The following is a 25351-nucleotide window of genomic DNA, read 5'->3' on the forward strand; positions in this document are numbered from 1 at the left end:
TTAAAGTTTCCCAATCCTCTAACTTCCCGCTAATTTTTGCTCTATTAAATTTAGCATTTAGTGTCAGCTTTGAATTCCCTATTAGCCGCGGTTGTGCCATCCTACCGTTTAAAGCTACTTCTTTCTGATGTATCTATCCTGTGCCTTCAGAATTGCTTTCAAAATTCCAGCCATTACTGTTCTGCCTTCATCCCTGCTAATGTCCCTTTCTAATCAACTTTTGCCAGCTGCTTTCTCATGCCTCTGTAATTCCCTTTACTCCACTGTAGTCATGATATATCTGACTTCAGCTTCTCCCTCTCAAATTACAGGGTGAATTCTACCATATTGTGCTCACTTGCCCTGAAGGGTTCTTTTACTTTGAGCTCTCTAATCAATTCCAGTATTACACAGACCCAATACAGAATAAGTGAGGGCCAATGGACTAATTGGGAGAACCTGGAAAAGAGGAAACTCAGCTGGCATGACATCTGGGACTTGGAGGGATCTTGGCTAAGTTTTGTCATCAGAGCCACTTATGACCTCCTACCCACACCCCAGAACCTGAACCAGTGATGGGGAGAAGACCCCGCTTGCTCTCTTTGTCAAGCACCTGGATCACTGAGGCACATTTTAACAGTATGCACCACCAGCCTCAGCCAGGGGCGGTACACTTGGCGACATAACCAAGTTCTCAGTCAGCTGGCATCAATCTTGGAACAGAGGCGAATTACCACAAATGCTCCCATAAACATTGGCAAGAAATGTTCACATCACACGATTTGTACCAGCGGGCCAACCTCCAGAGCACCATTTAACATCAAAAGAAGTAAGCATTCTGCAGGTTGCTAGGGATTAGAAAATGGACATGGACTTGGGGAAAAAAGCTTGTGTTTTCCCCAGACATTGTGGCTACAACACTCCAGCCAGACATGGACCTGTGGTCCATAACAGCCAAGCTGGCATATGTTGTAGAATTGACAGTAGCATGGAAAGATGGTGTTGAAGAAGCTTATGAGAGGAAAAAGACCAAGTACTCTGAACTGGCAACTGAAGCTGCCCAGAATGGCTGGAAGACCAAAATTTTCCCTGTAGAAGTGGGTAGATTCGTGGCTACATCTACGACCAGTCTATTGAAGAAGATGGGGGTGAGGGGTTACTCACTCCAACAAGCAATCAAGTCTTTGTCAAATGCAGCAGAAGAAAGCAGTAATTGGATTTGGATTAAAAAGAAAGATAACAATTGGGCTGCAAGATGAAGACAGGAGGATATGGAACTAAGTGGGGTGTATCTGGGACACCAGGTAGCACCGTTGAGCCCTCAGGAGAGGTCCAAGCAGGCTGTTCATTGTTAATATTGGTGGATTATTCCCAGAAACTAACAGAAATGGTTTCTAAACTTTGAAGGCAATACTGGAACAGTCTATTTTAAACACCTGTAAAATAATTAATTGCAGTTGATACTTGTTAAATAATGACACGTGCTTGTTATTTAGTTACCCAATTTAGCAACTGGTAAGTTATCAGAATAGTGAGTACAGTCAGCCCTCCTTATCCTTGAGGGATTGGTTCCGGGACCTCTCACGGATACCAAAATTTGCGGATGCTCAAGTCCCTTATTCAACCTGTCTCAATGCGGTGGATCTTAGGACCCAGCGGAACCCCAGACCTGTCTCAGTGTGGTGGACATTAGGACCCGGTGCCAGAGCTCTGAATTCGCAGTGTTTCTGTTCACGAAAATAGTCACGATCACAATTTGAAAATAAAGTGGAAATGATAAAGCGATTGGAAAGAGGTGAAACGCCATCGGTCATTGGAAAAGCATTAGGCTATGTCGGTCAATGATCGGAACAATTTTAAAGGATAAAGTGAGAAAGGCCCTGCCCCGATGAAAGCTACAATCATTACTAAGCAATGCTGTGGTTTAGTTATTGGGTTTTGGGGTTTTGAGTTTTAGATCCTCCACATCAACCCGCCACAGATGGAGAGCGCACTCAAAAGTGATCTGTCATTGGCTCGCACTTGGGAACGGTTCCCGAGCCCGGCGCTGAAACATACGTTCTTAAGTATTTTATATGCATAGAAAGGTAAAATATATACTATATACTAAGACAAACGTTTGACTAACTGATGCTTAATAATGCCGGATGTACCTGTTCCGACTTACTTAGTAAGAGAACTTCCGATTTTTTTCGATCCAGATCCATGATAACCCATGCACATCCTTCTGTATACTTAAAATCATCTCTAGATTACTTATAATACCTAATACAATGTAAATGCTATGAAACATAGTTGGTATACTGCATTGTTTAGGGAATAATGACAGGGGAAAAAAGTCTGTACATGCTCAAACAACAAGTGCTGGAAGAGCACTTCTAGGTTTTCGCGATTCACGGTTGGTTGGATTCATGGATGCGGAATTCTGGATAAGGATGACATTTTAGGATACTACCGAAAGGTTTTGGCTGGAAATGTCAACTGTGCTTTTTTCCATAGATGTTACCTGGCCGGCTGAGTTCCTCCACCATTTTGTGTGTGTTGCATTCAATAGGAATCTAGTATTGCACTCTTCTAGTTGGGACTATTATGTACTGATTAAGAAAGCTTTCCTGAGCACTTTTGACAAACTCTTTCACCTTTCACATCAGTATGGGAGTCCTAGTCAACATGTGGAAAGTTAACATCACTTCCTATCACAACTGTATGTTTCTTGCAACAGTCTGTAATCGATTTACAAATTTGCTTGTCTAAATCCCCCAGACTGTTGGCTGGTCTGTTGTGCCGCACATGAGGCTGCTAAACAAGATAAGAGCCTATGGAATTACGGGAAAGTTACGTACGTGGATAGAGTGTTGGTTGATTGGCAGGAAACAGAGAGTGGGAATAAAGGGATCCCATTCTGAATGGCTGCCTGTTACCCGTGGTGTTCCACAGGGGTCCGTGTTGTGGCTGCTTCTATTTACGTTGTATATCAACGATTTGGTTTATGGAATAGATGGCCTTGTGGCTAAGTTTGCTGATGATACAAAGATAGGTGGAGGGTCTGGTAGTGCTGAGGAAACAGTGAGTCTGCAGAGTGACTTGGATAGATTGGGGGAATGGGCAAAGAAGTGGCAAATGAATTACAATGTCGGAAAGTGTACGGTCATGTACTTTGGTAGAAGAAATAAACGGGCAGACTATTATTTAAATGGGGAGAGAATTCAAAGTTCTGAGATGCAACGGGACTTGGGAGTCCTTGTGCAGGATACCCTTAAGGCAAACTTCCAGGTTGAGTCGGTGGTGAAGAAGGCTGTTGGCATTCATTTCTAGAGGAGTAGAGTATAGGAGCAGGGATGTGATGTTGAGGCTCTATAAGGCACTGGTAAGACCTCATTTGGAATACTGTGTGCAGTTTTGGGCTCCTTATTTTAGAAAGGATGTGCTGACATTGAAGAGGGTTCAGAGAAGATTCACTAGAATGATTCTGGGAATGAGAGGGTTAACATGTGGGGAACGTTTGACCGCTCTTGGACTGTACTCCTTGGAGTTCAGAAAAATGAGGAAGGACCTCATAGAAACATTTTGAATGTTGAAAGGCATGGACAGAGTGGATGTGGCAAAGTTGTTTCCCATGGTGGGGGAGTCTAGTACGAGAGGACATGACTTGAGGATTGCAGGGCACCCATTCAGAACAGAGATGCGAAAAAAAATTTTTAGCCAGAGGGTGGTGAATCTATGGAATTTGTTGCCATGGGCGGCAGTGGAGGCTAAATCACTGAGTGTATTTAAGGCAGGGATTGAAGGCTATCTGAGTAGTCAGGGCATCAAAGGTTATGGTGAGAAGGCAGGGGAATGGGAATAAAGGGCAGATTGGATCAGCTCATGATGAAATGGTGGAGCAAACTCGACGGGCCAAATGGCCGACTTCTGCTCCTTTGTCTTATGGTCTATAAAATAATCTCATTTATGTTGTCATTCCTTTCTTATTCCTCAGTTCTACTCATAAAGTCTAGCTAGATGAGTTCTCCAGTCTGTCCTGACTCAGCACTGTTGTAGCATTGACCCTGACTAGTAATGCTACCTTTCCCGCTTTAATCCTTCCTGCTCTATCATGTCTAAAACAACAGAACCCCAGAATATCGTTGAGCTGCTAGTTCTTCTCCTACTGCAACCAAGTCTTACTAATTGCTAAAATGTCATAAAATTTATGTGCTGATTCATTCCCTCAGCTCATCCTCCTTCCCTACAATACTCCTCGCATTGAAATATTTGCAGTTCGAAACATTAGTCCCATCATGCTCAACCTTTTGATTCCGGACTTCGTATTGAGGCTTAACAACATCTTTCTCCACAACCACTCCACTGTCTGTCGTGGCACTCTTGTTCCCTTTTTCCCCATTCCACTGTAACTCTAGTTTAAAGCTGTACCCCTCACCCCCCCCCCCCCCAATGCAGCACTAGCAAACCTTCCTGATAGGACATTAGTTCCCCTTCAGTTCAGGTGCAAGTCATCCCATCTGTACAGCTTCCACCTTCCCTGGAAGAGAGCCCAATGATCCAAAAATCTGAATCCCTTCCTCCTGCACCGTCTCCTTAGCCCCATGTTAAACTGTATGATCTTCATATTTCTGGCCTCACTCATGTGGCACGGGTAGAAATCCTGAAATCACAGCCCTGGAGCCCCTGTCCTTTAACTTACCACCTAACTCCCTGAACTCACTTTCCAGGACCTCTGCACCCCTCCTACCAATATCATTGGTACCAACATGGACACAACTTCTGTCTGCTCACCCTCCCATTTAAGAATACTGTGGACTTGATCTGCGATGTCTCTGACCCTGGTATCTTGGTGGGGGGGGGGGGGGGGGGGACGCACACAACATACCATCCAAGAATCGTCCACGGAACTTCCTTTCTTTTCCCCTAACCAACGAATCCCCTGTGACCTCTTCTTCCACCCTTCCCTTCTGAGCCAGAGACCTGACTGCTGTGGTATTTGATAAATAAATGAATCTGAATCTGAACATTCATGAAATAAAGTTGACAAAGTAGTTATATCTGTTACAAATAAATAGAAATACTGCATTATTATTACAATGTTCTCAGTAGGCTTTTGATTTCTATGTGATTTATCACCAGGATTATGCGGCAGCACATGACGATTTCCAGATGTCCTTAGAAATGAAGAAATACCAGCCAATTGCAATGCTCTATAAAGGTCTAACTTTCTATCACAGGGGTATGCTGAAGGTGAGGTATTACATAAAGATACGAATTTTGTAGCAGGACTGCCTATTTCAGATGCCTGATAAATCCTTTGGAAGGATGATTTTAGAATTATCTTCTGATAAGTTAATTTAAATTAAAATTTAAAATGCATAAATTTGGAATTGGCGAAGTTTTCATGGGCTTCAAGGCCTCAGCAGTAGGAGCAGCAAGCTGGTTGCATCATTTTCTTCTATGAGAATAGAGATAGTCTTTGGAGATGGAAGAGCTATCTATCCTAATAGAATTGTTCTGTATTCTCCTTAATGTTTTAGTGCTGGATTCAATTGTGGTCAATGTAGGAGCCATGCATCTGTTTTTTTGTCTGTATTGCATTCTGTGTTGCACCTTTATTCTGTGTATTATGGTATCTAGTCACATGAGTGGGGGGGTGTGGTAAAAGCAAAGGGAATAAGTTACGTATTCCTGCTTTGTTCTTGGCATTTCAATTTGGAGCTGGCAAGCGCCCCCTTCCCCCGTGGATTGTTATATTTGGATCTATGCCCTCCAATCACTTCAAGAATGGTGTTCCAAAATTTGAAGAATTGTTTTCTGTCCTTCATTAGCAATCGACAACATTCAATCTTGAAGATATGCAACTAAGTGTAAATAAGAGTACTTTAAGCGACAACAAAAGATATGACATTTGTCTCCAGCACCAAACTGAATTGCCAAGAACAATGCACGAATACATAACTTAGTCCCTTACTAGTGACTAGTTACTGTAATACTCATAATAAACACACAGCACAATACATAGCAGACAGAAAACAGATGCATGGCTTCTACATTTCAGCCCCCTAATTATTAGACTATAATTACAACCACATACTACCAAAACACAGGAGACATGAAATCTTAACATTTACACAAATGTCCTCTTTCTGGTAAGTGATCTATCCTGGATTGTGATCTTCTCTTCACAAACCAGGTTGTTCCTCTTTGCTGCATTTATGCCAAAACTCATCCAATCTTGTTAACTGTCCGCTCTGACCGAAAGTAACCTCTTCCACCACCATGGTCTCCTTTCAACAACCAACCCAGCATTGTTCTGATTGCATAGTGTCCATCATTAACACTGCAAATCACATGCAATGGCTTCAATACTTTAGGCACATTTGTCCTGACTTATCTCTAAGAATTCAAGGCAAATTCATTACAACAAACTAGAGAAGGTAGGCCTGTCCAGCTCTTCCATGTACCGAACATCTCCTGTTGCACTGCAACAGTCTCTAAGAAAAAGACTTGTAGTCTTGAAGAGCATTCACGTCTTCTACTTTGATATATGGCTAAGAAAAAGTCTTTTCCGTATAGGCTGCAGCAATTTTGTGCTCATCACCAAAATGTTCCTGTAGTAAAGTTTTGGCCTTTAGATATCCTTACCCCAGATTGGCTTGCTAAAAACTTTTGACAAGCTCTTTTTGATAACCTCCAGTGAACTGTTCAGGAAAATAGAGATGGTCGTCATAATCGTTAGCCTTGCCTTCAGTGCTTTCCTTGAAAGCCCTCTTAAATGAATGATATTGCAATGGATTGCTAACAAAGATTTGAATTTCTCTTTTAGGCAGAGATGCAATGTGTTATCGTTGCTTCATTTAGCTTGTAATTTCCTTTCGTGTCCTGTGCACTGTGCAGACTTCTTTCATCTGAAACATGAGTGTGCCCATACTGTAAATTAATGTCCTCAGAAGTGCCTTGTGCTATTGGATATGACATAGATTCAGAGTACCTCCTTGGTGCAGGCTGAGAGTGAATATCCTGAGCTATCTCTTGGGGTCCAAAATTGTGGTTCATCGACTTCAATGAACGAATATATCCACATTGACATCGAGTATGTTGTTGTTTTTCTGTGCCATGTCAACATAGTACCATTGCACCATAGTACTGTTTTGCTGGAGCATGTCAAACCCCCACAGCATTTGATTTGATTTTTTTTTTTTTTTTAATTAGTTTTTCAAAACATTTTACAAAATTAAAAACCCCAAATCCCAATGAGGAGCATTAATACAGTGCAAAATTGAGCATACAATAACAATATGCTACAAAGGAAGAGAATTTAACAAAAAAGCACCTAAATTAAAGACAAGTAAGCTTAGTGTCCTCCCCAAGCCCCACAACACAAGAAAAAAACAACAACAACTCCAGACCAACCACCACACAATATAGAGAGTATAAGTCAGGACAGTCAAACTCCCAGACTGTGAATACACTTAGCAACAGAGGATAATAATGCCTACTACCAGAAAAAAAAAGGGAGCTGAAAGCAAGGGACCGAAAAGAAGAAAAAAAAAGAAAAAAAAACCCCAGTCAAGAGGAAGGTTATGAAAGTACTCGATAAAAGGTCCCCAGACCTTATGGAACTTTAGATCCGAATTAAGAACTGAATAATGAATTTTTTCGAGGTCCAAGCAGGCCATAATGTCGTTAAGCCATTGCGCATGAGTGGGCGGGGCAACATCTCTCCATCTAAGGAGGATCAAGCGTCTCGCCAGGAGAGAGGCAAAGGATAATATTCGGCATTTGGTCGGACCCAGACATAAATCTGTCTTGCCCCAAAAACCGAACAGAGCAATTAAGGGGTTAGGTTCTAGGTGCTGATTCAGAATACCCGATAATGTAGTGAAGACATCTTTCCAGAATTTCTCCAAGCTAGGACAGAACCAGTATATATGGATGAGAGAGGCCACGCCCCTCTTGCATTTATCACAGAGCGGACTAATGCCAGGGTAGAATCGAGATAGTTTAGATTTAGACATATGGGCTCTATGAACAATCTTAAACTGTAAAAGGCAATGGTGAGCTCAAAGGGAGGTTGAGTTAACCGATTTGAGAACTGGGTCCCAGCTCTCCTCGGATAAGGAGATATTTAAATCCTGCTCCCAGGCCATTTTAATTTTATCCACAGGGGCCTGTCGTAAGGCTGCTAGTTTATCTTGGATAATTGATATTAAACCTTTACCTAGTGGATTAATGGAAAGAAATAGGTCCATAGCATTTTTCGCAGGCATTTCAGGAAAGTTAGGAATTAAAGGAGCAGTAAAGTGTCGGATTTGGAGATATCTGAAAAAGTGAGCGTTAGGCAGGTTGAACTTAACAGAGAGCTGCTGAAAAGAAGCGAAGCGATTATCAATTAAGAGATCTTCAAAATGTCTAATGCCCTTCCTGTACCAAACATGGAATGCTGAATCGTATGTAGTAGGTAAAAAAAGGTGATTATGTGCGACAGGGCTAGAAACAGAAAACCCCTGGAAACCATAGCATTTCCTGAACTGAGCCCATATACGCAAAGTGTGTCTAACAAGAGGATTAGCTATCGATCTGGGCAGACTGCTAGGGAGTGCAGAGCCAAGAAGTGCAGATATAGATAATTCTTTAGTGGAGCTCAACTCCATTGCCACCCAGTTAGGGCACTCGGGTTGACCGTGGAAGAAAGACCAGAAGGCAGCACAACGTATATTAGCTGCCCAGTAATATAAGCGAAAGTTAGGTAAAGCCATGCCACCCTCTTTTTTAGATTTTTGGAGGTGGATTTTATTAATTCTAGAGCGCTTATTCTGCCACAGATATGACAAAATAATAGAGTCTAAGGAATCAAAAAAAGATTTAGGAATAAAAATTGGGATAGATTGAAATAAGTATAAAAATTTGGGGAGAACATACATTTTAACAACATTAATACGACCTACCAAAGACATAGATAGAGGTGACCATTGTACCAGACTCTGTTTTATAGCATATGAAAGATTGACAAAGTTTTCACGAAAGAGATCTTTAAACTTCCTTGTGACTGTAATTCCAAGATAAGTAAATTGATTATGGACTACTTTAAAAGGGAGATAACGAAATATTAGTTCTTGTGCTTCTTTATTAATTGGGAAAAGTTCACTCTTACGTAAATTGAGTTTATAGCCAGAGATCTGGCTAAACTGGTCAAGAAGTGAAAACATTAGAGGTAAGGATGTAGACGGATTTGAGAGAAAGAGTAATAAGTCATCAGCATAGAGAAACTTTATGCTCAACACCCCCTCTCCAAATCCCGGTCAATTCAGGACAATTTTGAAATGCTATCGCCAGAGGTTCTATAGCCAAATCAAAGAGAAAGGGACTTAAGGGGCATCCCTGACGGGTGCCACGTTTGAGATTAAATACTTGGGATTTCTGAAAATTAGTTAGAACAGAAGCAGTAGGACACAGGTACAGCAATTGGATCCAAGAGATGAAACTTTGGCCGAGGTCAAATTTTTCTAAGACTGCAAAAAGGTAGTTCCACTCTATACGATCAAATGCTTTCTCCGCATCAAGGGAGATAACACATTCAGGAGTCCCAGTTGGAGCTGAGTATAAAATATTAAATAGACGCCAAATGTTAAAAAAAAGGGAGACGGTTTTTAATAAAGCCTGTTTGGTCATCAGAGATAACGGAGGGAATAACGGTTTCTAATCTATGAGCCAACACTTTAGCTAAGATCTTTACATCAACATTGAGCAGAGAGATCGGCCTGTACGAGGAACACTCTGTTGGGTCTTTGCCCTTTTTTAAAAGAAGAATAATAGATGCCTCATTGAAAGAGGGTGGCAATTTGCCGTAATTAAACGAGTCAGATAATACTGAAAGTAACTGAGGAGAAAGAAGTGAAGAGAATGATTTATAAAATTCTACAGGGAACCCATCAGGTCCAGGAGATTTCCCTGAGGACAGTGCAGAAATTGCAAAAGATATTTCTTCTGGTGATATAGGCGCATTGAGTTTGGCTTTGAAATCAGATGAAAGTGAGGGGATATTCAGATTCTGTAAAAATTGATCCACAGAGATATTGTCATTCAGAGATTCAGAGGAATAAAGCCGAGAATAAAAATTTTTAAATGCGTCATTAATTTCTAAATGATCCGATGTAAAGTCTCCGTTCTCCTTCCGGATCTTTGTAATATGTTGTTTGGCTTTGGAACGCCTCAGCTGATTGGCTAGGAATTTACCAGACTTATCCCCATGAATGTAAAAGCGACTCTTGCTTTTGAGAAGTTGGCGTTCGACAGGTTGAGTGGACAGAAGGTTAAATTTAGTTTGGAGTTCAACGCGCTTCTTGTATAATTCAGGGTTCTTAGTTTGGGCATATATTTGATCCAAATCTTTAATCTGGTTAATGAGGTCTGCTCGATCTGCACGGGATCTTCTGTTGAGATTTGCTGTGTAAGAGATTATTTGACCCCTCAGATATGCTTTCATGGCATCCCAGACAATCTGGGATGGCACTTCAGGTGATGTATTAGTGTTAAAATAAAAGGTTATCTGATCTTTAATAAATTTTACGAAATCATCATCCGATAATAAAGTTGAATCGAACTGCCAGTGTTTATTCCTCTGAGGGAGACCAGGAAAGTTCAGAGAGAGGGTAATTGGGGCATGGTCAGAAATCAGTATGCTCTGATAGTCACAAGAGTGGGCAAATGGGATAAGTTGGTTATCGAGTAAGAAATAGTCAATTCTAGTGAAGGTATGGTGAACATGTGAGAAAAAAGAATAACTCTCTCTGTAGGATGGAGGAAACGCCATATATCAGAGATACCAAAATTAGAGAGAAACGATTGACTAGCTAAGGCAGATTTAGTAGGTGATCTGGTAACAGAGGACGATCGGTCCAGTTTAGGATCCAACCAGCAGTTGAAGTCACCACCCAGTATAAGAGAGTATGAGTTTAAGTCTGGTAGTGAGGAAAAAAACTGTTCAAAAAAGTTAACATCATCAAAGTTGGGGGCATACAGGCTTGCTAGTGCAACTTTAGTGTTATATAGTTTACCAGAAACAATAATAAAATGGCCATTTGTATCAGATATTTTATTATGGAGTTCAAAAGGAATATTTGAGTTAATAAGAATGGAGACTCCCCTAGCTTTAGCGGCAAAGGATGAATGAAAATGCTGACCCGCCCATTTTGACAGAAGCCGGGAGTTATCAAAACAACAAATATGAGTTTCTTGAAGGAAAGCAATGTCAGCTTTGAGTTGTTTGATATGTGAGAATACCTTCCTCCTTTTAACAGGGTGGTTCAATCCCTTTACATTCCAGCTCACAAATTTAAGTGCACTAGCCATTATCAATTACTAATGCATAAAAGGCAGCAGGCATATAAAAAGTCAAGCAGTACAATAGCAGTCTGGAAGCATAGATTCGTAAAGTCAAAATATAAACATGTCCTGAGCAATAAAGAGAAACAATAAATACAGTGAGTGATGTTGGAACTGGAAAACCCATCCCATCCGCACAACCCAAAACTAGATGGCTACCAAAACAAGTAGCTAGCTCTACCAAAAAAATTAACCCAAATACAACTTCCAGATCTGTGTCATTAACAACAGTTCCGTATAAATACTATAGCAAATAGTAACTAGTTTATGCACTAGAAAACATAACTACAGATTAGAACACCTTCTGCAGAAATATAAAACTTAATACAGAGAAAATCGGAAGAAAACCAAAACTAACCTACCCACGAAAAATTATAGAAGAATAAAGTAAGAGAAAGGGGGAAAAAAGGTAAGAAAGAAAAAGAAAAAAGAAGAGGAAGGGGAAAATTATAAATTCAAGACGAGTATTTATCAACCATTTACAGAGAAGGGAGAAAAAAATTCAGAGATTAGAAAAAAGGGGTGAAGAAAAGAAAAAAAAAGATAAAATAAATAAATATTTTTTAAAAAAAGGAAAAATAAATCAGCAATTAAACTGTGAACCAACAAACAGGGAGGCCTTCACTAAAGACTTCGAACCTCCAAAACAAGTTAGAGTTAGTTGTAGAACTCTGTAGGTAAAGTTATACAAGAATAAAAATAGATTACACACACACCAAATCCCGGGAGAGATTGTCAACAGCCCTTAAAGTTTCAATGAATAATGTCTGAGTCCAGAAAAAGTAATTTTACTACGAGGAGTACTTATCCACCATTTTAGGAGGTCCGATCAGATTCCGAAGATGACTGGATAGCCGGAAGACTTGCCACAAACGCTTCAGCTTCCTTTGCTGATTTGAACCACTTGTATTTCCCGGTATTAAGCTTGATCCGTAGATCGGCAGGATTGCGAAGAGAAGGTTTGAAACCACGATCAAAAAGCACTTTCATTGCGCCTTTAAACTCAGCGCGCATCTTTAAGGTCTAGGGTGCAAAATCTTCCACAAAGCGAATGGTTGTATCCTGGAAAGGAAAAGACCCCCTGCAACGCGCCTCTACAATCAGACTGTGTTTTACCTGGTATTGATGGAAACACAAGACTACTGGTCGGGGACGGGAGCCCAGAATTCCGGAGGGAACGTAAACTCTGTGTGCCCGTTCGAGCTCGGGCGGCTTCGGAAGTAAATCTTTCCCGAATATCTCACAGAGAAACTCGGCGAAAAACTTCACGGTTGATCCCTGTTCGGTCGCCTCCGGCAATCCAAGAATTCTGCGGTTACAGCGCCTGCTGCGATTTTCGAGATCCACCATTTTGGAAAGAAGTTTGTTAGATTTTTCCTCTAAGCTGGAACAGAGAGTCTCCAAGTATCGAACACGACTTTCTAAATCTTCAGAAGTCGAATCGATGCGAGATAAGTGTTCAGCATGTTTGTCCACTTTATCGTTGATCCGATCCAGTTTGTCTTCTAACTGTTTGAAAGCGGTTTTAAATTCCTTTAAAATTTCGTCTCGGAGCTTTCCGAGCGCAACCAGAGTCTCGTCCGAGGGGGTCATAGCTTCTTTTCTCCCGGATTTAGAACTCTTGCTAGACATTGTAAGTTAGATATATTCACAGGCAAGTAAGAGATACCGAAATAATTCCTAAGGTTTAAAAAATGGAGACATTTAGTGCAAAGATAGTGACAGTAACGGAACAAAAGTTCGGAGCAGCTAAACAATCGCCATCTTACCGGAAGTCCCCCACAGCATTTGATGACTTTAGTGCTTCAACTTTGGTCATCTATGCTGCAATTTCTTCCTGCAACTTAAGTTGCTTCTTCCTTCTTCAAAGCTCTTGTTCTTCCAATGCATGTTTGTTTCACAATTTTTTGCCATGCGAATAATACGGATAAATTAGCCTCCATTTTAATGCATGTCAAGGATGTATCAGCTAGCAATAGAACCTGCTGCACATACGTTATTCATACTGTCTTCAGGCTGTATGTCATCCTGAAAATCTTCAGTTTTGTATGTAGCCAGCCGCAGCATGCTCTGTGGTTTTATAAATATTTCCATTTCCTCCAGCAATTTGACTTTCAACATCACAGGCTTGTTTTAACCATTGTTCAGCTTCTGCTGTGACTGTATTAATAATCATATCAATATTTGCATAGCTTTCAGTTTGTTTATCTTGCTCTGAGATGGGCACTGAAGGCAACATGTTGCTTAGCAGCATCTTCATGAAGATTTTTTAAATCACCCAAAAAAAGGCCACACTCACTCGAAACATCTTGCTCTTCTTGTACCAGGAAACTTATGCTTAACGGTATTAAATCTTTAATCTTCTTAACAATTTTATTGTAGACCCGCAAACACTGTCAATTCTAGCGCCAAAGCTTTTGCAGTAAGTTTAATTTTTCTTTCGGTCCTGACTTCAAGGTCACTGCTTCCAGCTTGACTCGTGTCGTTTTCGAAGTGAGCGAGAAAGAAAAAAACAACGGCACTCACTTCAGATGTTGGCAGTCAAAGTATTTCAGCATCTCAACAGAACCAATTGCCAAACTCCTAGGCAAACACTATAGAGCTTAGTCAGCAACGACTATTCCAATTTGGGTCCCAAACCCAAACACACAGCATGAACCAACCATAGTCATGACCTGCCACAAACTGCTCCTGGCTGTTGTAACGGTTATTCTAACAAACCAATGCCTGTAATTGACCTTGAATTCATATGCACCTAGATACACCTCCCTCTGCAATTGGATACTGCACTTCCTAATAGTCTGTCTGTATAGGCAGCAACATCTCTTGTCCCATTATGCTGAGCACTGCCACTCCCAAGGCTGTGTGCTCAGCCTGCTGCTGTTCACATTGCTGACGCATGACTATATCGCAGGATTCAGTTCAAACCATGTCGTCAAGTTTGCGATGACATATCAAGAACGACAACGAGATGGAGTATAGAGAGGAAGTGGAGTGGCTGATGGATTGATATGAGAAGAACAACCTGAGCCTGAACGTGGAGAAGACAAAGGAAATAATGTGGACTTCAGGAAGCTACAGACAAACCATCCCTCTCTGTGAATACATGGCTGCTTTGTAAAGAGTTAAGTGCATCAAGTTCCTGGGAGTTCACATCACGGATTACCTCATCTTAATATCCTCTCCCTGAACAAGAAGGCACAGCAGTGCCTCCACTTCCTAAGAAGATTGAGGCAAGCAAGACTCCTACCTCTCACTTTAACTGCATTTTACAGGAGCACCATTGAGAGCATCCTGACAAGTTGCATCTCCATCTGGTATGGGAGCATCAAACCAGAAGACCCTACAAAGGACTGTAAGAACAGCTGAGAGGATCACAGGGGTCTCCCTTACCATCCCTCGGGGACATTTATCAGGAGCACTGGGTACACAGGGCCCTTAGTATTATTAACGAACCCACCCATCCGTCCAGCATCCTCACAAACAAGAGAAAATCTGCAGATGCTTGAAATTGAAGCAACACACACACATGCTGGAGGAACTCAGCAGGCTGGGCAGCATCTATAGAAAAGAGTACAGTCGACGTTTCGGGTCGGAACCCTTCAGCAAGGCTGGAGAAAATAAGCTGAGTAGATTTAAAATGTGGGGGAGGGGAGGGAGAAAGACAAGGTGATCATGAAACTGGGAGGTAGAGGGGTGAAGTAAAGAGCTAGGAAGTTGATTGGTGAAAGAGATACAGGGCTGGAGAAGGGGGAATGTAATAGGAGAGGACAGAGGCCATGGAAAAAAGGAAACGGTGGAAGAGCAGCACAGGGAGGCATTGGGCAGGCAAGGGTAGCAGCAGGATGGGGTGAGAGCTGACGTGTGACATGGAAGAGATGCGTTAAAAGCAGAGCTGATAGTGGAGCAAGGGAAGCCCCTTTCTTTGATAAAGGAGGACATCTCCTTCATTCTGGAATGAAAAACCTCATCCTTTTTTTCCCCGGTCCTGCTGAAGGTTCAGAACAGTCAAAATGAGAAACAGCTCTTTCCCCTAGACCATTAGGCTTCTGAACTCCAGGCAGCATCATATTTGAAGTGTCACACACGAAATGCTGGTGGAACGCAACAGGCCAGGCAGCATCTATAGGAAGTACAGTCAACGTTTTGGGTGGAGACCCTTCGTCAGGACTAACGGAAAAAAGAAATAGTAAGAGATTTGAGAGGGGGAGGGAGAAACCTGAAATGATAGGAGAAGACAAGAGGGAGAGGGATGAAGCCTAGAGCTGGGAAGTTGATTGGCAAAAGGGATACAAGGCTGGAGAAAGGAGTGTATCGTAGGATGGAAGGCCTTGGAAGAAAGAAAGGGGGAGGGGAGCACCAGAGGAAGATTGGGAGACTGTTTTGCTGAACACCCACACTCTGTCCACCACAGGAAGCAGGATCCCCCAGTGGCCACACATTTTAATTCCACGTCCCATTCCAATATGTCAATCCAAGGCCTCCTCTACTGTCGAGACGAAGCCACACTCAGGTTGGAGGAACAACACCTTATATTCCATCTGAGTAGCCTCCAACCTGATGGCATGAACATTGATTTCTCTAATTTCCGTTAATGCTCTTCCTTCCCTTCTTACCCCATCCCTGATTTTTAATTTTTAATAATTTTTTTCTCTCTCTCTTTCCCTCTCACAATAAGTCCTTACCTGTTCTCCATCTTCTTCTGGTGCTCTCCTCCCCCATTCTTTCTTCCAAGGCCTTCTGTCCTAAGATACTCTCCCTTCTCCAGCCTTGTATCCCTTTTGCCAATCAACTTCCCAGTTCTAGGCTTCATCCCTCCCCCTCTTGTCTTCTATCATTTCGGGTCTCCCCCTCCCCCTCTCACTTTCAAATCTCTTACTATCTCTTTTTTCCATTAATCCCGACGAAGGGTCTTGACACGAAACGTTGACTGTGCTTCTTCCTGTAGATACTACCTGGCCTGCTGCGTTGCACCAGCATTTTGTGTGTGTTGCTTGAATTTTCAGCATCTGCAGACTTCCTAGTGTTTGCGTTTTTGTATTCAGTGTCACTGGTTAATCTGTTCCATACCTTCCAATATTTAATATTAATGCACTTTAGTTTTTATTAATGTATGATTCATCTGTAGATTTTATCCTTACCTTCATAAATTTCATGTGTTATGTGTACTGTGTTTTACATCCTGGCTCAAAGAAAAGTTGTCTCATTTCAATATGCATTATATGGTTAAATGAGTTATGTATGTATATAGTTAAATGACAATAAATTTTGCTTGACTTGATATGGGAACTGCAATTTTACTATTTTAACTTTTTGTGGAAATCCCCCTTCTACACACATTTGATAAATCAATTCCATGTGAAACCTGTTCCAGGAGTGAACAAAAAGTTTATTAATAACCACTTAGCAATGAAGTCTTGTCACCTAGATATGAGAAGATGCTCATCTGTTCTGCTGCTTTACAGGTCTTTGAAATTTTGTCTGATCTTGTGTGGCTTACCAAGCATATGAGTTCTTTCCTTGAATTTACACTACCAACTGCACTTGAAGATGGCAACTTTTGGGGCACGATACTCTCCGCAGCTTCATGTAACTGAGATGAACAATGACAGGGAGTGGACAGAGTTCATATTTAACACAGCAATACTAACTAGTATCTTACCACATTGTGCTTCATTAATTATTTAAACTTTTCTACCTTTTAGGAAGCAATTGATGCATTCAAAGATGCCCTTGAACTAAAAACAGATTTTACAGATGCGTATAGAAGTCTAGGGCAAGCCTACAGGTTGGTTTATTTTTAACATGGGGGCTGGGACAATAACAAATTAAATTTCAGTTGATTTTTATTAGTAAATATCAAAAGTGAAGTCAGAACACACTGAATATTACAGTGGGTTAGGTTTAATATATGAATAATTAATTTTGGGAAATTCACACAAAGAAAATGTAGTTTATCTTATAATTTCATTATTTTGAGTGATGAAGATATGAAGATCCTTTTTTATATTTATATGATATTGTATCTTCTGGAAAAATCTGCTGAGTTTTGCTGTGATATGTATTTTTTTCCATAGAGAATTGGGTGATTTTGAAGCAGCAATGGAAAATTTCCGGAAGGCCTTAATGCTAAATCAAAACCACATTCAGTCTCTTCAGTTGAGGGGAATGATGCTTTACCATCATGGTAGTCTTCAGGAGGCACTGAAAGACTTTAAGGTATAAGATATTTGTATAATTTATGCTTTTTAAAAAAAATCTTTCTCCCAATTTCATCTTACTCCACTGAGAAGGCTTTGGAAAGAGTTCACCAGGATCCTCGCTGGATTAGAGGGCATGTAATGCAACAGTGAGAGATTAGACAAACTTTGGTTGTTTTCTCTGGGAGTCTAGGAGACTAAGGGCGACCTGATAGAAGTTTCTGAAATTATAGGAAGCATAGGATAGAGAGCCAGGGACATTTTTTTTCCTCAGGGTAGAAATATCAAATGCTAGAGGATATGGCTTTTAGCTGATGGGGGGAAGTTTAAGGGAGATATGTAGAACAAGTTTTTTTTACATGGAGAATGGAATACAGTTCTGTGGCTGGTGGTAGAAGCAGATAAGATAGCAATGTTCAAGAGACTTCCACATGGGAACATGAATGTGTGGGGAAAATAAGACTATGGACCATGTGCAGGCAGAAAGGATTGGTTTAACTTGGCATCATGGTTGACACAGACATCGTTCCTTTTCTAAAATGTTCTTTTCTAAATAGTGAGGGAATAGAAGAATTATTTGTCTAAATTGGAATATGGAACTAAGAAAAGGTAATGTACACAATGCATTTAATGGAGCATGCAGGGATTTTATCCAGGTATATGATAAATTATGACATCTTTAGGCGAGTGGGCCAAGGGCAACTAGCAAAGTGAATTGCCTATAGGCACAGTGAGTTAATGGTCAACATTCAGTGTGGGGAATTGAGAGGTAACAGTTTTGTTGAGGGGAAATTAAGCAAGATAATTCACAATAAAGGTTAGGATCTCAGGAAAATTCTAAGGATAAACGGATGAATTTTGAAGTGCACATCCAAAGATCACTGAAGGAGAGCAGGTAGATGAGGTAGTTCAGAAATTTTAAGTATATCTTGTTGGCATATATCACAAGTAGGAAGGTCATGTTAAAACTTAGTTGGAACTGGTTGGGTCACAGGCAGAGTACTTTGTATAGTTCTGGTCACTATTAGAGACACTAAGATTTAAAAGGATATTGCAGGGGATTGAGGATTGTAGCTGGGAGGAGAAGCTGACTAAACTGGGATTTGTTTCTTTTCAAACAAAGAAGGTAGAGTTGGATTAATTTTAAATTGTGAGGTTTAGACCAGGTGGTGACCTAGTTCTGTAACAAAGAAATCAGTGACTCGGAAAGACAAATTTACACTCATTGGTGAAAGGATCAGATCAAAGATGAAGGATTATCTGTATTTGCCATATACTTTTACATGTATTGGGAATTGCTGTGCTGTGTTGGTCAAAGTGTGGCATGCAACAAAAAGAACAACACATTCAATTATTTATAAAGAATTATGTAACAATAAAGTTGGAGGTTAAAGTACAGATATAGAATGAAATTTGCCAATAAATACCAGCAAGTATTTATTATGTTAACAGCATTTAAAAAATGTTTTAAGGTGTTATGCAGTGCAGTGAGGTGGGGGGAATTAATAGATAGAGGAGGTGGGGTCTAACTGGAATGATTGATAGGAAAAGAACCTACCTGGAGAAAGAAACATAAGATGGCGTGATTTTTTTGTATTAATCGTCCTACAGCACTTTCCAGAACAGAGTTGAGGGAGGAATAATAACATGAATGATATCAGGGTCAAACTCACTGCCTAAATGATGGACAGTCAAGTGAAGACCATAATCCACAAGCCTATGGGCTGGGAGTCAGAAAGGCTGATAAACCCGGATAGATCATTTATTGGCTCTCAGGTCATGACAACCAATCTTCTCTTCAAGGGCTATTAATTTAAATGAACAATGAAAACCTTTGAATGTCAAATCTCTCAGTATACAGGATTGAAACAGACCTTTCATGAGTGCCTGTTGACCATTGGGCACTCATATTAAAACCATCCTCCAGCACTTGGCCCATCCTGGGCTTCAAGTGATGCTACATTCCAAATTCAATTACAGTTATCAGAAAATTAAGTTGCAGTGTTAAATGTCTGTTCAGTAGTTGAGCTCATTTGTGATCCATTCATTCTACCTTGATTTTCTGTGCCACCAAAATATCAAAGCTGAAAAAATTACCTCGCCTGTGTTTGGTTTCTTTTGTTTTAAATATAGGGTTGCCTGCAGTTGGAGCCATATAATGAAGTTTGCCAGTACATGAGGGGCCTGGGTCATGTTGCAATGGGTCAGTTTTATGAAGGAATTAAAGCTCAGACTAAAGTGATGTTAAATGACCCACTCCCTGGTCAGAAAGCGAGTCCTGAATATCTCAAAGTGAAGTACCTCAGAGGTGAGATGCTGTGTATCATGTTTTAAATCTGGTGCTCCTGATGTAAAGATGGTTATTAAAGTAAGTGTTTATCTGGCTATTTTAAAGGTTTATTTTTCCAAGTGAACTTTTGGCATTTCACAGGGCATGCTTTGAAAAATATACAGATATTGCATTCTGTTCTGTATTGATTTAAGCAAATAACTTTAAACTTGGCTTTAGTATTTACTTATTTTTAGCATTAGTTAGCATACTTAAAGTTAGCATACTTACTGTAGCATTGGGATTTGTTATAACAGCTCTGTTATATTTTTCACAAACAAGAAAATCTACAGATGCTGCAAATCCGAGTAACACACACAAAATGCCGGAGGAACTCAGCAGGCCAGGCAGCATTTGTGGAAAAGAGTACAATCAATGTTTCCTGCCTGGCCTGCTGAAGTCCTTCGGCATTTTGTGTGTGTTGCTTTGTTATATTTTTTCGTACTTTAATGCAAATATGATACTTTGTACTACAAATTGTTGAAACTATTTTAATTATACAGAGATAGCAGTAATTGAATAATTCTGTTTAAGTTCTGAAATGCCACAAACTTCATTCTTATCCATAAGCTCCTAATGCAGCTGGTTTTATATAGAAGGATAATTGTTTTCAGCATTGTGAACATTTATATAGTACTTGATTTTCCAAATATTCCCTCCGTTTGCTTGGATTTGGGACAATCTGTCACCAGCTTATGGATGGATGTAGTTCAATATAAACACAATTTCATTCTGATTTTTTTGGCTGGCTGGTGGCACAGTGGCATCAGCGCTGGACTCTGGAGCGAAGGCTCTCGAATTCGAATCCAAGTTGGGCCAACCCCGAGTGTGCTTTCCATCCGTGCTGGGTTGAGCGTCAAGCTAGCCACTCGGCCTCATTAAAAAAAAAGGGTTGAACCAGGAACGTTCATACCATGACCCCAGTTAATCCGAAAGGAGACCAATCCTGACATCATGCACCAGATAAGAATGGCTGACTGTCTGGTGCGACACACTAAAAAAAAATTCTGATTTTGGTCTTGCTGAATACCTATATCCTTCTTACATTGATTTTTCATTTATTTGCTGTGCTGTAGTTTTTCTCTATGAATAATAATACTTATTGCCTAATAATCTTAAGTGTTAGGAATTCATTTGGATAATTTTTCTTCCTGATGTGCTGGGTTTAATTTTAACTTCTCATTGTAGCCCCCCCCCCCCCCCCCCCCACCCCAACCCCGATAGAGCCTGGATGATTGGGGGAAAAAATACTTGGTTAGCTATCAGGCCGTTATTTTTACTGCTTAAAGCATAAAATGGCCAGTGCTGTTCCTGCTTCATATTGTCCCTCATGCGTCAAATCTTCCAATGACATGAAAGGTGGCAGCCTCTGCCAGTGCTGCAGATGTGGCAGCGTATTGTGTTGATTGGCTGTCTGTGAGTTTTGCAGCTCCATCCATTAAACAAAAACACCAACTGTAATGAACTCACATTTTTGTGGCCAGTATGTAAACCACTCATCTTATTCATTGGTGGAATTATAGAATCTCAGTTGGATGTCACTCTGCACTGGAACTTTAGCATTTCCCAGTGATGTGTTTGCCACCTCACTGGTGCTCTTCAAATCATCTAATATGTATTTCTGGCTCATCAAGTTGTGTAGCACAGAGGCCTATTCAAGCCACTTCATGTCCTTGTTCATCTACACAACTCCTACCTCCACACTATACACTTCAATTCTTTGCCTATCTCTCAACCGTGGTGATTGTATCTGACTCCACCACCTCATCTGGTAGCAAGCTCCATATATTACTGATTTTGTATTTCAAACAAGACTGCTCCATCCCATCTCTTTTACAAACAGCTTCTTCTCACTTCTTGTTCTTAGCAACCCTACCGTGACTGAAATATTCTTTCTGCCATATCTATACCCCTTATAATTTTATATACCATGTATCACATCAACACAAGCCTCCTTTGCTTCAAGGAAAACAAACACTACCTATCCAATCTCTCCCTGCAACTGAAGTCCTCCAATCTAGGCCGTATGCTAGTGAATCTCCTCTACATTCCCCCAAGTGCAATCTCATCCAGACTGCACGCTACTCTAAGGCTGCATCCACACTAGACCGGATAATTTTGAAAATGCTAGTTTCGTGTAAAAACGATAGGCGTCCACACTAGGCGTTTTTAAAAATATCTGTGTCCATATTGAAATGGATATTTTGGCGAATCTCCTCCTACTGCGCATGCGCAGGACACATCTACCAAAAACAAGTGACATGTTTGGTGTTGAATCTCACTGTGAAAGTGCGCATTTGTGCAGTTACAGACTAGAAAAACTTAAAACGACGGACAGCTGTTGGCTGTCGCGCAGGAGAACTATGGAGGCAACCGACAGGGAGTTCACGGACAGTATGAACCGGCTTACAATGAACACTGAAAAACTAACTAACTCTGTTGCATTAATAAAGCACCTTGTTAAATGTGTAAAACATGTCTGCATCAGTATTATCTTGTATTTCCATACAAAGTTACATTAGGTTGTTACACATCCGTTGTCAGAGAAGTACTTGTATAAATAGGTAAACCACCTTCATACAAGCAAGGACAGAAAACAGGGCAAAGTGAGTATACTTATTTATTCAGTAAGTTATGGATCAAAGTATTTGGTGAGTACATTTCTAATTTTTCTGGCTTCAGTCTAGTTGCCCTCTGTTCTGAAATTGTTAGATTGTGTGGGGTTTGCGTTCAGGAAAACAATGAAATGGCACGCTGCCGTCTGACAGTGTTTTCAGATTTCTCCGGTTACCCCGTCCACACTGATCTGCCCAAGCAGCGTTTTCAAAATTACACACCCCGGACAGCGTTTCTGGAAATCTCTGGTTTCAGGGGACGAGAATGCCGTTTTAGTGTGGACGGAGGGTAAAAACGAAGAGAAAAAGCTTCGGTTATGGATTTATCCAGTGTAGTGTGGACGTAGCCCAAGTCTGGTCTAACCAGTGTTTTGTAAAGTAGTAACATGAAACCTTTAGAATAGCCTTTGATAACATAATGTGTATTCTAATGGTCAGAGTGACTGTGTTATAGTAGCTTGAATAGGCTGAAATCTTTTAGGGGTTTTAGGCATCATTTAAAATGACTGAGTATGCTTATGTAAGCTTTAATTTGCCTAACTCTTTGCAGAGTATTCGCGTTACTTACATGCGCATCTTGATCTGCCGGTGACTGAGTACAATATAGATGTTGATCTTCCTGGTAATTTCAAGGATCACTGGGCTAAGAACCTCCCCTTCCTTATTGAAGGCTATGAAGAACAACCAGGATTGCAACCTCACATAAAGTGAGTTTATTCAACAAAAATACTGTTTTGTAAAATTGTTAATCAGTTGACTGTGTTGTTTCTTTTGCCAGGCTTTTAATTGGGCATGTCTGATATCTTCAACCGGAGCTGTGGATTCAATAAAACAGAAAAACACAGATTAAAAACTTTTATATTCTGTTCAAGGGGAATAGAATATAAAAGCAAGGAGATATTGCTGAGGCTTTATAAGACACTAGTCAGGCTGCACTTGGAGTACTGTCAACTGTTTGGGGCCCCATATCTCAGAAAAGATGTGTGGTCAGAGGGAATCTAGAGGAGGTTCATGAGATGATTCCAGGAGGGTTAACATGTGAGGAACATTTGGCAGCTTTGGACTTGTACTCACTGCAATTTAGAATGTGTGGGTATCTCATTGAAACCTATTGAATGTTGAAAGGACTAGATAAGGTTGATGTGAAGAGGATGTTTCCTATGGTGGGGGGTATCCAGTACTAGAGGGCACAGCCTGAAAGTTGAGGGGCAACCTTTTATATCAGAGGTAAGGAGGAATTTTTTTAGCCAAAGAGTAGTGAATCTGTGGAATGCTCTGTCACAGACTGTGGTGGACCAAGTCCATGGGTAATATTTAAGGTGGAAGTTGATAGTTTCCTGATTGGTCAGGTCATCAAAGGATATGGTGAAAAGGCAGGTGCATGGGGTTGAGTGGGATCTGGGATCAGCAATGATGGAGTTGTGGAACAGACTCGATGGGCTGAATGGCCTAATTCTGCTCCTATGTTTTGTGGTCAAAGCTGGTTAGAAACTGTTCAGCAACAATCTCCTATCCTTATTAAGCGGCATAGTGTCCCAAATAAACAAAGGGAATCCTGGTTATTTTCTCAATTTGTTTTTGTTTTTTAAGAGTTGTCCCAAATAAGTGGCTGTCTCCATTAACTAATGACACAATTAAATGGAATCCACTATATCACTTGCCCTTGTTAGTAAAATGTTAATGCTTTTCACAGGGATGTTCTACCTCAGAAGTTTGAAAGCTACAGTGAAGAGGTCCAAGAGCTAATTTGCACTGCGGACCACTTGGGTTCACTTATGCAATATGCTACACCAGGGTTTCTTCCAAACAAAAGGGTACATAGAGGTGAGATGGAAAATACTGGAAAATTTTGTGTTATTTTGAATATGCCATAATTTTCCTTTGTGGCCCTTGGTTCTGCTTTTGTTAATGAAGAGACGCTTGTAAAATTATGATGTCAGGTTTACTACCTTAAGATGATCTCATCACAATGTATTTGGTTTTGGAATTCTACTCTAAAAAGATGCTTAGATTTCTGGTTCATCCAGATGTTTAGAGTTTTCAGACTTCAGTACCTCTAACTGAAATGGCCAACCACTTGATGTTTCTTCTGTCTCTGGACATGTTGGTTAAAAAGGTAGTGATTGATGTACGTGTGTGTACATGTATCAGGATCATGAATCAGTTGTGTCTATTACTAGCTGGCTAATTCAGGTTTCAATATCTGCAGTTTTTTTTTTCATTTTTCTTGGCATCACAGTGACCCTGTTTGTGATTGAAACTTCTGCAGGTGTGGATCCATGTCTCACAACAGTTCATTGCAATCTGACCTTCCATTAGCACAAGTACAGTTTACCTTTCAGTAAATGTTCGAAATAGGCACATTTTGATTTTGCCTTCAATGCCTGTTATTGTTGATTTATGTATTTTCTTCTTTTGTTTCTTACTTTTAAAAGTAAAGCTAATTCTTGTTTCTCTTTCTGCTACTGGATTTTGCCATTGCATTTATTTTCTTACCAGGGCCTGGCCATTGCTTTCACAAGCTTTATTGCTGTGGAATCACTGATGACCCTTTGTAAATAGTAATCACATTGATTTCATGAGGCACTACACTAATTATACCTTTCTATGTAATTTCCTATTTGCATTCTGAATGTAAGCCTAAGCAGAAATGGTGTACTTGCTTGGCTGTTGACAAAACACAATGAAAAGGTAACTAAAAATTTTCCAATAATTGCATAGAATCCTTGTTTGTGCTTAATGTGTCTCCAAGATGTCCACACATTTTGCTATTTGACTATTCCACAACTCTCCTGGCCCGCTCTGTCCTTCTCCTCTCCTTCTATTAAGCTCACTTTAAATTCAGCTCTTCATAT

The 25351-nt window shown here is 40.5% G+C and overlaps 1 protein-coding gene across 4 annotated transcripts in view; it reads left to right on the forward strand.

The window, feature by feature from the left end:
- Positions 1 to 25351, forward strand: part of ttc13 (tetratricopeptide repeat domain 13) — a 117656-nt gene that overhangs the window by 47453 nt on the left and 44852 nt on the right. For all 4 annotated transcript variants that reach the window (XR_012099669.1, XM_073051595.1, XM_073051596.1 and 1 more), the window contains exons 8-13: positions 5104 to 5214; positions 17058 to 17140; positions 17430 to 17571; positions 19686 to 19860; positions 23047 to 23203; positions 24190 to 24320. Coding sequence is in view for 3 of the 4 variants with exons in the window: in XM_073051595.1 (XP_072907696.1) it covers positions 5104 to 5214; positions 17058 to 17140; positions 17430 to 17571; positions 19686 to 19860; positions 23047 to 23203; positions 24190 to 24320 (799 nt within the window). In the remaining variant the exon portion in view is untranslated. The remainder of the gene's footprint in view (positions 1 to 5103; positions 5215 to 17057; positions 17141 to 17429; positions 17572 to 19685; positions 19861 to 23046; positions 23204 to 24189; positions 24321 to 25351) is intronic.

Source organism: Hemitrygon akajei, chromosome 7 (assembly GCF_048418815.1).
Source record: "Hemitrygon akajei chromosome 7, sHemAka1.3, whole genome shotgun sequence".
NCBI classification, from domain to species: domain Eukaryota; kingdom Metazoa; phylum Chordata; class Chondrichthyes; order Myliobatiformes; family Dasyatidae; genus Hemitrygon; species Hemitrygon akajei.